This window comes from Zootoca vivipara, chromosome 1, assembly GCF_963506605.1.
Source record: "Zootoca vivipara chromosome 1, rZooViv1.1, whole genome shotgun sequence".
Lineage (NCBI taxonomy): Eukaryota > Metazoa > Chordata > Lepidosauria > Squamata > Lacertidae > Zootoca > Zootoca vivipara.
This window is the reverse complement of record NC_083276.1, coordinates 97,365,555-97,384,100: the sequence shown is the minus strand read 5'-3', so window position 1 is coordinate 97,384,100 and position 18,546 is coordinate 97,365,555. Positions and strand designations below refer to the sequence as shown.

General features: G+C 41.1%; 1 protein-coding gene across 1 annotated transcript in view; it reads right to left on the bottom strand.

Annotated features, from left to right (window-relative positions):
• Positions 1 to 18,546, bottom strand: part of THSD7B (thrombospondin type 1 domain containing 7B) — a 216,094-nt gene that overhangs the window by 14,893 nt on the left and 182,655 nt on the right. Inside the window, exons 16-18 of the mRNA XM_035130631.2 lie at positions 9,189 to 9,330; positions 7,025 to 7,140; positions 5,888 to 6,005 (exon numbers count right to left, since the gene is read on the bottom strand). Of these exons, the coding sequence (XP_034986522.2) occupies positions 5,888 to 6,005; positions 7,025 to 7,140; positions 9,189 to 9,330 (376 nt within the window). The remainder of the gene's footprint in view (positions 1 to 5,887; positions 6,006 to 7,024; positions 7,141 to 9,188; positions 9,331 to 18,546) is intronic.

Below are 18,546 nucleotides of genomic sequence, written 5' to 3'. Positions count from 1 at the left end.
ATATCTATCACTATTAAAAACACAGATTCATTTATATTGTAAACTGCCCTGTGATCCTCGAATGAAGGGTGGCATATAGAAATCTAATAATTAGCAGCAGCAGCAGCAACAACAGCATAGGTAATAACTCAGACAACAAGGCATTTCATTATGTGCATTCTGTTTCCCCTTTCATTAGTGTGATTTCACGACTCATTCTTTTAAAAGCCTGCATATATATATATATATATATATATATATATATATATATATATGTCATTTTAATTGGATTCTGGTGGGAAATTGAATGTTGAGTTGGAATGGAAATGCTGCCACAGAACTGAGCAAGTTAAGTGGCAGCTTTCAATCTTTGGTAAAGGATTCTTTCTAATGATGGTTACAATTTTGCATACTACTTGGCTTTAGTGGAATTTATGCAGCCTAATCATACATGGGACAATAGCCAATATTATTATTATTATTATTATTATTTTACACATAGGTTTAGAGTTTTCTCAGGAGCCTTGGTGTTCCACCAGTTTCCTTAGAAATTGACAAAGAACCCAAGCATTTTATACTCAGAACTGTCTTTTAAGTTAAGTCTATTGAGGCAAGATATTGAAAAACTGTTTGAAATTAATGAAGTCCGTTGCTTTTATACATGCTGTGATTTGCATATCCTTTTGGCAAATTGGAAAAAAATACATAGTTGTTAAATTGTAAATGTTCACAACAGCTGCAACCATCCTATTTGCTAATATGCTAGGGACTCCCTTCTGTCAATCATATTCAAAGTCTATCTTGCCTAGTATTCCACCTACAGTAGTGGAGAGCTGGCTGTCCTGGGAAGATCAAATCTGGAACATCAAGAATCCATTTGTAGCTACCATGGAAAATAGACAATGACTGATCAGCCGTCCAACATGAACTTGCCTAATCCATTACTAGAATCATCTAAGCTAGTTGATGTCAACACATCTTGTGAATATGAATTCCACAACTTAAGTTATGTGTTGAGTAAGACATTCCTCATTGCAGTAATTTGGTTCCAACTGCAAACACCTCTGATTTTGCATACCAGTAATTTGTGAATGAGCAAGTTAAACAGCACAAGCAGCATCCTTCTAGTAGGAAAATAATAACTCCACCGCCAAAATGCCTTTTGGAAAGGGTACAGTAGTAGAGTTCTGCCATTCCATCAACAGGAACTACTGCCAGTGGCTGAACACCAACAGCACAAGAAGGAAAACTGGGTTCAAGGAATGGGTGCAGAAGACTGGTTCTCTTTTCTTCCACAGAGATCAGATTTGCCACTGATGTTGCCATAACGTTACACTTGCAAAAGAGGTGGCATTTTAGAACATCTTCAATGAGATCAATAGAGTGCCCAAAATAACTGCCCCACCACGATTGCCTTCACTGTCCCCTCCAGAAGAATTCTGGCCACCACAGTAGACAATCAAGGCACAGAACGTGGAGTATAGAAAGACTGAAATAAGGAAGTTAGATCTCATATATCAATATATGTGTCACTGGGCTGTATCACTGGGTTGCCTCCAATGCATAACACTATGGGGTCATCCATACTTCTGCTTGTCCCATACCTAGAAAGCACATCCGAGTGGTTTTCTGCTCTTTAGCTCTAAATCAGAACAAACAGCAATTTGCAGGGGGGGGGGATGAACTGCTGTTTGTTCCGACTGAGCACTAAAGAGTTGTTTTCTCCAGGGGAAAACAGTGGGACAAGGGAAGTTGTCACTTAGTTAAGGTCACTGAGGGGCATTCTTGCACTGGCATAAAATTGTTGCGCAATACTACTTTACAACAAGAACCAGTGACTGCTGGTGTAACTGTTGCATTGGATTTCTATGTTACGTGACTCTTAAACTCTGCCAGCTGCCAGCGCAAGGCCTCTTGCCCTGTGATGCCATGTCTAAAGAACTAGGATCATAAGAATGGAAACATGGTGAGGGGTCGCTTTGCATGAACAGCAAACCCCCAACAGGCAAGGGTCATGTGGCTTAGATCCTGTGAAGAAACAATAACATTCTGAAGTTAAAGTTATAAATTCATTTGTAAGGATGTTTTTCCGATGTAAAAAACTGGCAGATGGGCAGTTTCTGGTGTGCAACTGAAACTTGTTCCTTTATTGTTATTGTTTGTTATTGTTTACTTTGCTATCAGTTTGGCACTGCTTTGCAATGATGGGAGCCCTGTCAAAAGCACTTGATGGCATAGTGGGCCCACCTTGTGTGCCAAAGGCTTTTGGGATCCCTAGCTGCACCACCATCTGAAATATTTCCCTAAGAGCTATTTTTGACCAGAAAAAAACCTCACAGGTTCGCCCTGTTCCTCTTGGGTTTGTCTCGTCTCTGCCATCATCTTTCTGTACATACTATAAATAAATCATTACAAAATGAAAGCAGTGAGTGACTCAGATTTAAAAGGAGTTTTCTAGCCTCCCATGGGATTATCTGTGTATGTGGAATCTATAAATACAGTTTATGTCCACCACCACTCTGCTGCTCTTCCTATATTCTAGTAACATCTAGTGGCAGCAAGAACGTGTGTGTGTGTGTGTGTGTGTGTGTGTGTGTGTGTGTGTGTGTGTGTTCTTTCTTTATGGCTATTTTCAGCACTAAAACCTGTTGCCTGAACCTTGGTTTGAAATAAAGGCTCTCTTTGGACACATCACCGCCACTAGAAATGTGGAGCAATTTTAAATACTCTAAACTACTACATTGAACTTTGAAAATTGTAATTTTGTGTTGGAGGGAGAAATTGCAAATAAAAATAAAAATAAAAGAACCACAACATATGGAGATGGGGAGCCCTAGTATTTGAACTTGTTTAAGTGCCCATTGTAGCTGCACTTCCTGCTTTTATATTAAATAAACAAACTATACCGAAACATGGGCACATTTTGGACATTATATCAGGGCATTATCTACCTGCAAGATTTAGATTCAGATGCATCAAGCATCTGAAGGATGTTTTCATATATTCAAACATAGAAACTATAAATATTGATATGAGCAGGTATTTTTCTTCCTGTGCCCAAGAAGCAAATTAGGCTTCTTGTTACCAGTAGTATGGTGTATATTGTTGTATGCCTCAAGAAATTGCCACATACGAAAAGACCATCAGGCGATTGAGAATTGTTTATTCCATTTATATCCCATCTTATCTCCAAGGAGATCAAGGTGGTGTGCTTGGTCCTCTTCCTCCTCCTCTAACACTACAACAACCCTGTGAGGTAGGGTGATGCTGAGAGCCAGTGACTGGCCCGAGTCAGGGTTTGAATCTTGGTCTCCCAGGCCCCAGTCCAGGCATCCCCAAACTGCAACCCTCCAGATGTTTTGGCCTACAACTCCCATGATCCCTAGCTAACAGGACCAGTGGTCGGGGAAGATGGAAATTGTAGTCCAAAACATCTGGAGGGCTGAAGTTTGGGGGTGCCTGCCCTAGTCCAAAAATCTGTTGCAGAACAGAATAATATGATTGCTGAAGTTCTGCATGTAAACTCCTAACTATGCATAGAAATTAATCTCCTCGGAAACTGAACAGGATATCCCACCTGGAACTATAATGCTTGTCTGTGGTTAAAAAATGCCAATCTAGAACAACCTGCATTTACACATAGAAAGTCAACATCTACTATCTTCCACAGCTGAAGTCAAAAAGTTTTTCATGTTTTAAAGGCAGCAGTAGTTTGAGGGTCTTGCTGATTTCTTCTCAAATGGAACAACTGACCAGCTGCCTCAGTATTCCTGTGGAATTTCTGTGGACCTTTTCAACAATGTTTTAATTTTGAGTTAATTACCTTATAGTCATTTGAAACATGCACATTTTGCATTTGCATTGGGAAAACATTGGGGTGCATGTAGTGCTAAGGAGATTGTTCCATCAGCACAAGTTGTTTTGCTTTCCCAATGAATGATTCCCCCCTTCTATTCTGAGGGTTCTCCCAACCCTCCAAAGCAGATTTTGGGGGTAAGATATGAAGGAGAGGACAGGAGGAAGCCACACTGCGCTGGTGTGAATTGCTGAACTGCCTTTTACATCAATGCTTATATAAATAAATATTCATCTAACAGTATTACAATGAGTAAAAAAGCAAACACTGAGAGCTAATGGTATCCACAGAACAATGTACAGCTACAGAAACATCTCATATTTTACTTTAAATGGGCTGCATAGAACTGGGCTGGATACACACACACACACACACACACACACACACACACACAATTCTGTTGGTCGAAAGCTATAGAAAGAAATCAAAATGTTTTACCACCCCCTTTTACCACCAGTCATGGAAAACACCTGCCACCTGTAGTGCAGCAACAGCAGCAAACCATATTTTGTGTACCGTTCCACAACATAAAGCCTGAACTGAAAACAAGCGGAGCAGTCCCATGGGCCACTAAAATATATCACCATGATATAAACTTTATACCATAGTTTGTGAAATGATGTATATGGCAGGGGTGCTGTGGGCACCTCTGAATATGGCTATCTTTCATCTTCCAAAAGTGCTTATTCCAATTAATTTCCATTGTGCTTCTTGAAGAGGAGAAAAAAAGTCTCATACCAAGTCTGATTTGGGCAAAACCACTTCCGCACCTGCATCGGAGGTGGAGTTGTGGGTGTCATGACCTGACCACGCGCACAGGGGCTGAGAGCTCAGCCCCTGAGTGATTGGGGGATCCCGCCTGCATCATTTGAGGGCTAGCCAATCCTGTCGGCCGGGGTGTGTGTCCTGATTCCTTTAAGCAGGTGAAGGGCGGGAACCTGCCCTCTTTCACCCCGCTCACCAGCTGCATCGGTTCACCCGCCCACCCACCCTTTAGGCTAGCTTTGACCTTGCTATGGACTTCGGATGGTTGGCCAAGGGGCCTGGTAGGACTTTTTCCACTTGGGCTAGCCAAGGGGTTTTTTCCGCCTACCTCGTAGCAATTCGTCAAAACTATTGGTTTTGGCAGTTAGGCATTGGAAATTGTGTTAGAGCTGAGGAGGGTAGGTAGCGCCATCACCTACCCTGCAAAACTAGTAAACCTCCCCAAATATTCCGTTAAAGGATTCCGGGGGCGTGGTCTGGTCCGAAGCCTAGGGAGGCTAGGACCGTAATCACAGGAGGAGTTCTGGTTGATGTACATCACTGGGCTCCTTACTGGTGGTTAACTCTTCCCAGATGTCCAACACACGGGTTGGCATCGGATATAGACGGTTAGGGTCCAATGCCTAAGCCAATACCGCTCAACATCCGTAACCAATAAAGTTGTGGCCTTTTCGCCCATTTAAATCTATCTGATGTGTCGTGTGTCAGGGAGGGTGGGACATTGCCACACAACAGACTTGCAGATGTAATAAAAAATACCAGCTTCACATCTGCAGCAAGATTCAATTATATATTGCCCCCACTTAAAGAGGGGACACATGATATCAAATGCACCACTGTCCATATTATGCACAAGATCGGGGAGCTCTTCCTTTATGTATTGGCAGCATCTGAATATCCTTGTGACTTTTGGACAGAAGATGAGCAGCAGCCTCAGAGTAATGTCCACCTGAATGAGTGAGGCTGCTGCTAAGGTCATCTAACTTTGTAGCTGGCATGCTCTATTTTGGGAATCACCCTCCAGTAAGCTCTAGAGACCTCACCACAGATAAGGTCTGCAGTCCCTTACTTCACACCCTCTGCAGGAAAAGGACTGTCACTAAGAGAGTACATGTCTGTGGAAGAAAATCACCTTCCCCTCAGCCCCTTCTTACAGCCTGTCTCTGGATCTAAACCTATGTAATTTCATAACCTTGTGATCGGAAACGGAGCATTTATTATTGATGGTGCGCTTTATAGCATATTTCTATTCTAAGAAACATAGATAGAACATTGACGGACGGTTACCTGCAAGGCCACACGTATGTGAACATTCTGACCAGGCGGACCACTCAGAGAACTGGCAGCTGACGACGCATTCCACAAGGCAGTCAACAACCATTTGTGCAGGGGTTTCCAAATTTAGCTGTAAGCAAACAGAGAACAAGTTACTTGTCACCGGTGGCTGGGAAGGAATGAAAAATGCTTTTAGCTTTTAACAAGCCAACACTCATCTAAATGAATTAAGGTGGCTTGCTTGGGTACGCCACCCCCATTCATAGGTGTTCCAGTTATGCAACTACCTGCACCTGGACTGTATGATCACAATGTAGAAACACTCTTGCTGTGCAATCGTATACATGAATATGCAGAAGTAAGCCCCATGAAGGTCAATGGGGCCGATTCCCAGGTGGTCACATAAGGATCAAAGAATTGTAGATTTGGAAGAGGGCCACCAGGGACATCTAGCCCCCCCCTGCAGGAAACATTCCCAACTTGGGCTTAAACCCATGACCTTGAGATTAGATTCTCATGGTCTATCAACTGAGCTACTAAGAGTAGAGGAGCTGTGGCCTTCCAGATGTTGTTGGGCTTTGGTTCTTATCCATCCCAGCCAGCATGGTTAATGATCAGTGATGAGGACGGTTGCAGTCGAGCAACATCCCCTATCCTGGGCTTTATAGCCTTGTACTGTATAACTCATGTGTGTGTTGCCTCTACCCTGCACATAGCTTTCAAAGACAAGGGCGATAACAGTGGCAAAACCTTTGAAAGACCACTTGCTAGTCACTCCTGCATCTAATGAAAAGAACAAGAAAAAAAGGCAATTGTGTAACAGGGGTGTAGGCCTAACAAATTTCCAGGTGTTGCCCGAAATGTGTCTTTCTTAGGTTTTGGATCCTGAATTCTTCATTCCTACACAGGCTACGAATGAAGATCCTAGGACTGCAATGAAGCCATATCGAGAAGATTCAGAATACTGAGCTGCATGGTAACCAGACAGCAGCAAGAGAAATAAATAATTAGTACAAAGAAAATTTCAACTCATTTAATAAGACAGATGAGATTTTTTAAAAAACCAAGCTTTGCTGGAAAGCCAGATTCTGTCCTACATGGCACACAGTTAACAACTGATGCAAACCTGCACAACTGATGAAACCTCACCTGCTCACAGTAGGTCATAGCCACGACTTTCCCATCACTCCGAACACAGCTCAGAAGGCGATTCCTAATCCCTTGTCCACAGGTTGCATTTTCATTTAGCTGGCATGTGCTCCAGTCTATAAGAAACGTCAGCATTTAGTTATGACTTCCATTGTTGGAGAAATCTTTAATTTCTAAGCTTGATGAAACTATATTTGCTTGATAGGAGCATATAGAAGTCAAGGAAATAGGTTATTATTATTATTATTATTATTATTATTATTATTATTATTATTAATTATGCCTAGTCACCTATGGGCACCTGAAAAATAACAGTCCCCCTGAGTGTACTGCAAATTGTCCAGTAGTGATAAAATGTAGGATTTAAAAGCAGTCCATGCATTATCAAGTTCTAGACTGTCCCCTGGATAATAAAGTTATGACAATTTTCTGAAGTGTTACTGCTTCAAAGCAAAGCTTGTCACAACCTCCAATTGAATTTTGTCTGACAAAGCAAGCCATGTTTCATTCTAAAAAATAAAGTGCTTTTGAAACATTAATGTCTTCTTCAAGCCAGTGTAAACAATTTAAACAGGCTGTTGATCTTCACTGTATCATTCTGCAAAGGTAATGTTGAAAATGACTACAAATCATAAGTAATTGGAGGTCTCTTCCATCTTCAAAGTGTAAGTAAAAAGATTATTCATCAAGGTGTTGTGATTTTGCCTCTCAATGGTCTTTAAAATGTTCAGTTTGTATGGATGGATGTGTTTTCCATGCTGGTTACCAGAATATGAAAATCAAGACATATTCTTTCCTATTGACTTATGAAGAATTTTCTAAACATACACACAACTTCATAGCTAACTTCACACCAAATTAGATGTAAAACTCTTGCATATGTGGTGCTCCCCATTCATTCCAATGGAGAAGAGTTGTCTATATACACTTTATTTTGCATGCAAAGAGATTACTCAATGTTACAATGAAAGGAAAAATCCAGTACTAGCTTTTGATTCTGCACTTTATGCATGGGGGGTCTATGCATGGGAGGGGGGTTTGCACTAGGACATCAAAGTTTTGATTCTGCTGAATTTATCAAGAGGTGATGGTTTCATTTGCTTCTATGCTGCTACATGCCTATCTCTATGGAGAGAGTGCACCAAAGTGATACACAACAATGATCCTAAGGTAAATGCTACTGAAATATAATGTTTTGTAAAAGCTCTAGCAGGCATGTCCAAAGTCTGTTTTGGGGCACTAATCTGGCCTGCCGGTCAGTTTAATCTGGCCCCTGTGGTAGTTTATTTCCTGGGGTAAAATCCTGAAAAAACTTCAACAACTTCAATCCTAAAAAAGGCCAATAACTTTGGTTGGCCCTTTGGTTGCCCCCCCCCCCCACGGCCCTTCACTTCATCAAATCTGGCCCTCTTTGAATAAAATTTGGACACCACTGTGGACTTTCCCCATTTTTTTGGAATCACCAGCAACATCCTTATTTAATGGTCAAAGTTGGACTTTGAATTTTGACTCTGCATAAACCATAAACCTTTACAATTCACTTGGGACACACACACCCCCCAAAAAAAACCCCCAACAACCTTAAAACAAAAATACTCCTATTTTATTTTGTTTGCAGTTCTTCAGGACAAAAACTCGACAGGCTTTGTGGGACTCAGCCTGCTTTTCTACCCATACCATGGTCTTGAACCATATCAATACCCTCAACAGCTGCTATTTAGACACACTTGCGCATACAAATATACATAACATGTTAACATAATATGTTATTATGAACTCAATAGGACTTAACTTTAAGTAAACATCCATGACATTGGGCTGTAAAGAGACAGTAACTGAAAACACAGGTAATTGTAGCTAACAACTTTTAAATGCAGGCAAACTTCTAAATGTTTCCTGGACACATGCCTATATTTTTATTTGTTTTTTTTTCATAAAGTGTGTTTCAGTGTCCAAAGTACTTTGCTTTTCCTAAACTTCAAATAACTAACATCTAAATAAAGATGGTAGACAATCTATATGCCTCGCCGAAAGGCAAGGACTTGGCAGAAGTCACCTAACAAGCCTTAGGGTCTCTAATGCTCAACCACTTTGCCATCACCTCTCCACTTCAGATGCAGGCATGGCACTCAATTCTGTTCCAGAAAAAGTGAAGGGTTCTTACCTGTTAAATTGTAGTGAAACTGAAAACAATTTTGATTCAGGACACACGGTCGCATTTGTGAACCATCAGGGCAGGTCTTGGGATTTAAAGGAGACCTCAGTACATGCCGAGTCCGTGTTTGCATTATATTGGGGTCACATGGCTAGGGGAAAAAAGAGTTAGGATAAAGATTACCTATATGTTAAAAGATGTGTATTTGAATTTTTGTTAGCAGATCTTGAGTGATTTCCTAAGTAGAGGGAAAGGGCTGTGTTATACCAGCTAGTGAACAGAAATAGTCACTGGGATATTCTCTTGTATTCCCCATCAAATCTGCTCATCAAATTCTCTAACAATTGGGGGGGGGAATGCTACATCTGTTCTCTTTTCATCAACTTTCCATGCTATACTAGTGAAGGACTGTGATTCCTGATGGTATTAGATCAGGCATCCTCAAACTTGGCCCTCCACATGTTTTAGGACTACAACTCCCATCATCCCTAGCTAACAAGACCAGTGGTAAGGGGTGATGGGAAATGTAGTTCCAAAACATCTGGAGGGCCAAGTTTGGGGGTGCCTGTATTAGATGGTGTCTGCCTCAGAAAACATCTCCCATCATTCTCAAAAATCAGTAAGAAGTCACATTTCTATAAAAGGCAGACAACAATAGAACACACACTTTTTTTAAAAAAAGAAATAACAGCCTTTTAGTGTAAAAGAAAATTGGATGTAGATTTATTGAAAAGTAATGTGTGTTAGAAGTTGCAAATATGTTCCAACCAGATCAGCAGGAAGACGATAGACTCAAATCAAGTTCCATTGACCACTGACCCTGTTAAACAAATCAAATTCATTCTCTCATTGCATGTGCCTACTTTATCTAGCAATGAATAAATGTAAGCAAAAAACCATTAAATTGGAAGGAGCCCAAACTCTAGCTATTACAACCATTACCATTAAAATGATACACTTGTCCTACTAAGTAAATGAGACCCTGTAAAATGAGGAACTAGTAAACCTCCCCAGTTAAGGCTTTCTTCAGGAGATGAACCAAGAAAGAGAAACTGAGACATGAAACTTTCACATGGCTGTGGGTTGGGGGAAGGCTGACAGACTGAATATGTCACTGTTATTGATTTAATGTACATAAAGTTCTACTAATAATTTCTTAATCTCATAAATAGATGAATATTGCAAGCAGAGAGCTATGGTTGTCAGACCATATGTGGCGCCCGTGGGATTGCGGCTTGGATGAAATGGGAAGAATCCAGTTCTTTTTGTTACCTTGAGAGAGGTTATGTGCCCATGTGGAGAAGGTGTAAATGCTACAAATGTTTCTTAGCCAGTCACATCGGAGGAAGGCCAGCTAAAGTTTCCTGATGTGGTTTAACTCCCAGCTACTTTGCAGATTCAGAACACGTGTAGTGCACCTACCTAAGACTAACCTACCTCATTATATGACACTCTCTTCAACAAAAGCAGCAACCCTAACACACTGAAAAGGAAGTTAAGATGCATCAAACACAATCAGAATTGCTTCCATGCAACCTGTACAGAATCGCTGCTTCCTGCTGGTACTGTTGCAATCAAACATGCCCAGAAATGGAGAATTATTCAACTTTGTTATTACTGTATACAAAATATTAAGCTGATTGTCCTGTTAAACATGGTTACGCCTCAGAGTAGCTTGTTGTAGGATGAGACATTTTGCAGATGACCCCTCGACTGGCCATGAGAGATCCTGCCCGTCGGCTGGGGTAAGAAGATGAGGAATGCAACATGTCCCTGTCTGCCCCAGGACACAATTGCACGAGGACCTCTGAGCAGCAGCCAAGTGAATAGGCAGCAACTCCAGTAGTTCAATAGCTTCAGAAGCTCATAAAGGGCAATTATGTCAGCATACACTTGTAAGTGTCTTAACCCACTACACTCCATCATGATGGTAGTGACACCGGGGCTAATGGGGGTTACTTAAGTGATTAAGAATGGCAGAATTATGCCATAAAAGAGTGCCAAATTCTAGACCATTTGACATCAGTAGCAGCACTGTTATTGATTCCAAGTGAAGTGAAATGAGACAAGCAATGAAGAGTAGAGCAGGGGGAGAGATGCTTCTAAATACTGAAATAAAATCCACATAAAAAGTTTAGTTAGATAGCTTTGATTATATTTATCTGATGGTAATGAGCTCGTGCCTGCTCACTGGGTGGGGAGAAAAGAAATCAAAGGACTTTTTTTTTCAAGTGCCATGAGCTGGGCAAGTACTGTAACAAGAACAAAAACAACAAAAATCCTCGCCCCCCCCAATAAATATTGAAGATTCTTCCAGTAACGTCCTTCCATAAATCACACTGAGGGCTCTATTTTTCCTATTTAAAAGCTCATTAACTACAGAGGCAGAAGCGTTATTTTTATTTTTTTAAAGAGCACATGCTTTTATTGCCTTGTAGCTGTCACTGAAGGCAGAACTTGAGAGGAAGAGACAGGCAGAGTCAGAGGGGGAGAACAGACTCATTTTTCCTCCTGAATATTCAGCTGAAGGCTTGAGCCATTACAGCTCAGAAGTTAAATTCTGCTGTGGCTTTAGCACAATATACTTCTGGCACAGCTCCAGCTGACTGCAGTGCATATATCTCTGCACCCTACCCTATCAGAAAAGCGAGACAGACAACAGAGGCTGGTTCCAAGTGTTGGATAGCCCTTGGAGAGATGCCAGGGGAGAGGCAGCCCCCTGTTCTCCCAGAGTTAAGCAAATGCCACCAGGCTCTTACAGTTATCTATCGCCTTGTGGTATAATTTCACACAGAAAGTAACCTTATTGAAACCTCTGCTGCTACCTGGGGTGTGGTCACCCAGATACATCTAAGGTAAGCCATTATTCTTAATTACCTGAAAACTAATCCCATTGCAAAGTGTTTACGAATCGTTTATTACCTTTCATGCAATTAATCTGATTGTTTGTCCTTGCAGGCAAGAACTGTAGCATAAATGATTTGCCAATAAAAATCAAAGAGAAGTATCTCGCTAGGTGCTCCCAATTAAAGCTCTACTGCATTTGCTTTGCGTTGTTAAAATCAATCATCGTGCTGCAGGAAGGAGAGAGGGCCCAGCTGCTGAATGACCACTTTTGGCTTCTTTAGCATGAAAACATGCACTGACAACCATGGAGAAATACAAAATTCAAGGAAAAGGAGCAAATCAGAAAAAATTAAGACAACAAAATCTCAACTTTTAAAACTGAAAAATAGAAAGACTAAAAGCCAAATACATCCATGTTCCTGACAGAAGGCAAAGGGCACTCCCCACAAAAGTGTGTTTGTGTGTGTGTGTGTGTGAGAGAGAGAGAGCACAAGTAGGGAACAGCTGCTCTTTCTGAAGACCCCAAGGTGGGGCAGGACAGGTGAAAAACCTTGACAGTGAGGCATAGTCACTAATGGTTTGCAAGGTGAGTGCTGCCTTTGAACAAAGTTGCTTTCCTGCTCTTTAGGTGTGTCTGGTAGTAGCTTATTAGCATAAGACACCGGAAGTTGGGGGAAATTAAAACACAGTAACAATGCAACACTTTTTGAATACCATCACTAAAATAAACAACGTTGGCATTCTTACTTGGCCTGTTATTGGGGTTGCAGGAAGAATTATGGAACCTCAAAAAAAAAATAATCACCTGCACACCTGCATTTCTAAATATGTAGAGAGCCAAACATCACCTTCAAAGAAGTGAGAGAGTTTGCGGAAAATCTCCAAGTGCTACTTCAAATGTGGGTTTTGATATACATTTGGATCTCATGCTTAAGCATACAGTGACTTGTTTTAATATCCCAGTTTGTTTTGGGCTGCAAGCAACTGAGCAGAAAGATTGGGGGGGGGACCTATTCATTCAAACATGGAACATGCCAAGTTTGTTTAACTGTAGGGTGGTGGTGGTAGTGGTCATAGGGCTATGTGACTGAGTCTCATCACCAATGTGCCTAACAGGTGTGCTCCCACCACCTGTGCATTCAGCACATGTCGAAAGGGACTCTCTGTGTGTGCCAATGCATTGTTTGTTGTTAACTTACATTCATATCCCACTTTTATTCTATCATAGAACCCAAGGCACTGTACCTGTGACTCACAGATGCTCACTCACCCAGACCTGCTTACTCATGAGTCTTGAGACCACACACTGGAGCCACATTCACTGCAGCTCCTCTGCAGAAGAGGACTTCCCTGGCCCTATCAAAGCCACCCTTCATATTGAGTAGCTCCACATTGGCACATGCAATGATCGCCTTTTCATGCATGAACATGATGTGTCAACAGCTACCCCAATTAATTAGTCACACACACACACAGCAAGATTTAACGCAGAAAAATATGTTTGGGGACCAAATAGATAAAACACCAGGAGTACATTTGTGAGTAAAGAGATCTACCTGAAAATGCTCTCGAGGTACTGATGTGTTGTGTAGAGTACACTTCTCGGTAGTGGCACCCGCCCTGTGGAACGCCCTCCCATCAGAGGTCAGAGAGATAAACAACTACCTGACATTCAGAAAATACCTAAAGGCAGCCCTGTTTAGGGAAGTTTTTAATCTGTGATATTTTAATGTATTTTAATGTGTGTTGGAATCCGCCCAGAGTGGCGGGGGGGAGACCCGGCCAGATGGGCGGGGTATGTATAAATAAATAAATAAATAAATAAATAAATAAATAAATAAAAGTACTATCTAAATACCTTCTCTGTGAGCAATCTAAGTTTTCTCTATCTAGTTTTTCACACAGCCCTCCCAACTGCTGGCTACAAAGGTTGTAAAATGCTCACTGTCCCTGCAATTTATTGAAATGCTTGCATATGGAACCAGGAACATGATGCTTAACAAGCTATTCATAATGAAATGTGCAAGTTAAGGCTTGTGCTGCAGAAAATGCTTTTTGCAGAGAAGGGATTTGACCACTTTTAACTGCTTAATGAACCATACAAAACAATCTGCATGCAGATGTGAACACCCAGGGTAACAATTTCATAAGCTATTTACAACATGAGCTCTGTTTTTTTAAAAATAAATAAATAAAAATAGATCCACAGTCAAATCTATAATGGCATTTTGAACTTTCCTGGGTCCCAGCAAAAAACAAATCTTACCCAAAGGACATGTATATGTGTGTGAGACAGAAAATCTATTCATATTCAGGCTTTTCAGTGTTACTATATAACATTTATTAATATTGTGTTTGGCCAAAAGTGGACTAATATTAATACTTTTGCAATCTTCATGAAAAAAATTGTGCTTTATTACATGTCAATTGCAGTTACAGTAACTTACATAGAAGTAGCTTCCACTGAAATGAATGGAACATACTTCTATTCAACTGCCCAAATCCTCAGAGCTCTGCATGGGTGGAGATCACCCAATATTTTTCTGTTGTGAGAAAGGTTCCAACATTGGGAATGGGACCAATGCTAATTGTGTGAAGGACTTTGGACATATTGAAATTGTGTGGAGCTTTGGATAGTGTCTGTTTTGCTTGCTTATTGTTGTTCTTTTAATTTGTATATTCGCCCATCAGAAATAATTCCCTGGGGAGCTTACAAAAAAGTCTGTAGTAACAAAAATGCAATATATCATGATTAAAATAAAATAGAAAAACAGGTAGAATTCAATGCCAAACTCTCCCAATTGTTCTTTCTGCACAGACATTGCAACCTGCTAGATCAAACAACCCCACCGCTGCTTCCTCCACACACTGTTCTGGCGGTTCTCCTGACCCTCCCCTGGGACCAATTTCAGGGGCTGTTTGGAATAAGTCGGGAAAAGCCCCACTATTAAGATTTAGGTATATATATATATATATATATATATATATATATATATATATATATATATATATGAGAGACAGGAGGTGATCTTTCATGTAATCTGGTCCCAGGACAATCACATTTTATAGGGCTCTACCTCTCTTTCAAATCAGAACCAGTGAAGGCGGTGAAGGTCCTGTGTGAGTGCCTGGAGGCAGTTGGAGGATGGATGGCGGCTAACAGATTGAGGTTGAATTCTGACAAGACAGAAGTACTGTTTGTGGGGGACAGGAGGCGGGCAGGTGTGGAGGACTCCCTGGTCCTGAATGGGGTAACTGTGCCCCTGAAGGACCAGATGTGCAGCCTGGGAGTCATTTTGGACTCACAGCTGTCCATGGAGGCAGCTGTCCATGGAGGCGTCTCCACCCCCATCATTCTGCCCGGACACTGAGGTCCAGTACAGAGGGCCTTCTGGCGGTTCCCTCGTTGCGAGAAGCCAGGTTGCAGGGAACCATGCAGAGGGACTTCTCGGTGGTGGCGCCCGCCCTGTGGAACGCCCTCCCATTAGATGTCAAAGAGAAAAACAGCTACCAGATTTTTAGAAGACATCTGAAGGCAGCCCTGTTTAGGGAGCCTTTTAATGTTTAATATATTATTTTATTTCATTTTTCTGTTGGAAGCTGCCCAGAGTGGCTGGGGAAACCCAGCCAGATGGGCGGGGTATAAATAATAAATTTATTATTATTATTATTATTATTATTATTATTATTATTCACATGCATATGCAGCTTGTGTTGAAGAAGTACCTAGATGTGTGGTAAATGTCTTACAAAATACTTCTAATAGTGAACACACACACACACACACACACACACACAGCCCACTGCTATTCCTCTAAGGAAGTGAAAGAACTCTAGAAATACATTACAGCAATATTTCCTTTTGGATCAATGCTAGGTTTTATCCTTAGTGCAAGAACCCCAAAGCTATTGGTTAGCATGTTGCTGCATTTTCTTCAGGGAAAGAGAAAAGGGTGGGATAATAGATCTTTGGGGAGCCACAGAGACCATGGTTCAGTCTTTCCCAAGTTGCCTGGGGTTGATGGGAGCTGTAGTCCCAAATCTCTGCAGGCCACCAACCTAGGGAAGGCTGCCCTAAGCTGTGACTGCCGTAACTGAGTATGAGAGAGGCATAGAGGTTTCCTGGAAAATGTTTCCAAGAACAGGATCATATTGCAGCATAAGAGTCGCAACAGTTCCTGTGACAAACCTAGAATCACAGAATTTTAGAGTTGGAAGGTAGCACGAGGGTCATCTAGTCCAACCCCTTGCAGTGCAGGAATATTTTGCCCAAGGTGGGGTTTGAACCCATGACCCTGAGATTAAGAGTCTTATGCCATACTGAGTATACTATTTTTGCTGGCTGTTTGTCAGTTCAAGTGGCTCTGTAAAAGTGACATTTAAGAAGATGAATTAAGCTACTAACCTTATTTCAGTTTGGAAAAAAACAGATTTATGACCCAAAATATCCAGGTTGTGCAGTAAAAAAACAACAACACTGACATGTAAACCTGTGTTCTTCTGCTTTCAAAAGAAAAACTTATATCTGATTTATGAAAATCTAAGCCTACTTGATATGCATATAAGTCCACGAAGCTGCGGCTGATCCACAAGGAACAGTAGCGTTTCTTCTTTCATTCTGTTCCTTGTGCTATAAATTTACATAATTAAATGAACTGTTATCAAACCCTCCTGAATTAACTACTGTAAATGTTAACAGTTGCTGAGAACAAGGAGGCCACTCAGATCTGCTATTGGGGGTTATCAATTGTTGCAAGCAAGAAAGCTGACAGCTGATGCAATATATCTGAGATAATTATTTCAGGGACTTGTAGTGCAACTTGCATATTAAGCTCAGTTTAAGAATGCTTTGACGAATTCAACTGAAGTCAATTAATTACATTTCCAAGTCAGATGCGGAGTCAGGACACAACAGGTACTGCTATGTTACTTCAACGGTGAATATTTAAGGGGAAATGATAGCCTTTCAGTTGTCTGTGAAGAAGAAGCAATCAAGTGATGATGTGTGAACACACCGTTGTCACTGGAATTAATATGAAGCCTCTGAAGAAAAAGGCGCTTCGCTTTAATTTGCCAATGTTTATTGAAACAGACAAGACATGCATCCAGTCTGGATGGAAGAATTCCCCAGCTGGTACTTTGGTAGGAAGAAGGAAATTGAATATTTGACTAGATTATAAATAAAATAAGAAAGAACTATACTAATGTGGCATAGGTAGAGCCAAGATGGATGATATGTTAAACATGTGTATGAATTTGATGCATCTGATTTTTATTATTTAACTAGCAAGAGAGTAAAGTAAGGCCCTGATAGGGCTGTAACTGGTCACATTATCCCTTTCTCCACTTGACCCAATCTTTAACCATCAGAGTCCCAGACTTTCCCCACCACCCCAAATACTAAAATTCTGCAACTGAGCAGTTGTAGAGAAGAAAAGCTGCAACCTGATTAGCAGGTTGTACGTATAGCACCACATAGCAAATCTCATATACTGTCAGCTTTAACAAACTCAGCCAATTTATTGCTGGCACATTCAAAACATTTTTGTTTAAAACAGTTTTCCCCCCAGACCAACAACATATGGCTATTTTTGCCTTTACTGAAGTATGTTTATATCAACAATGTGGTTTCCCCCCCCCCCTCATTAGACTTGCACAATGTCATATCCATGATGTTGGTACTACACAGAGATTTACTTATGTATATTTTGTATCATTAAGATGATTGGTTTTCCGCACCCTCCCAGTCAGTGGAAAAAAGACCATTCAGGGGTGGAGGAAGCCAAAAAATAAAATAAAATAATGCCCAATACAGTGAGAAAGAGAGCTTGCCAAGTATGTGCTTACTATAGTTCACAGGCCCACGAGGGGGCAGAATTCCACTCAAGTTGAAATGATGGCCTTGGGTGGTCCTGGCTAGAGATAATAAAAAGGCCAGAGTCTGGTCAAAAGATAGGGAGTTACTGACAGAGGCTGGTGCTCAGCTGGTAGCTGGACTCATACAGTGGAAATAGGAGGACTTGAAGATATGGTTCAGAGAGGCTCATTGAAGCCTGAGAGGAGATGAGAGCAGACATCACTGGCTAGAGCTGAAGGAGGTTTGTGCAACTCCAAGGGCAGCCTTCAGAAGAGTTCTGCATCTAAGTGTCAGTGGGATTGCTGACAACCTGGGGCAGAGGGAAGACTGTAGGAGATGTCCTAAGAGAGGCCTGAGATGCTACAGAGGGAAGAAGTTGTGGACCTGACTGAAGACTGCAAGTATAGTCCGCAATGACTGGTTGCTGAATGTTAACTGAGGTAGATTGATACAGGGAAATTGGATAGAGGAAGGAATGGAAACTCACATAACTATTGTCTTGGTTGTGTTTACTATATTTTATAGTGACAGGAACCATACAGTGTAAACATTCTTATTTAAAGCAACTATAACAAAAAGGAGTTAGCAATCTAATTATGAAGCACCTGTGCATACAAACATTATATATTTATATTAATAACTGTTATAAATAAATCAAATCTA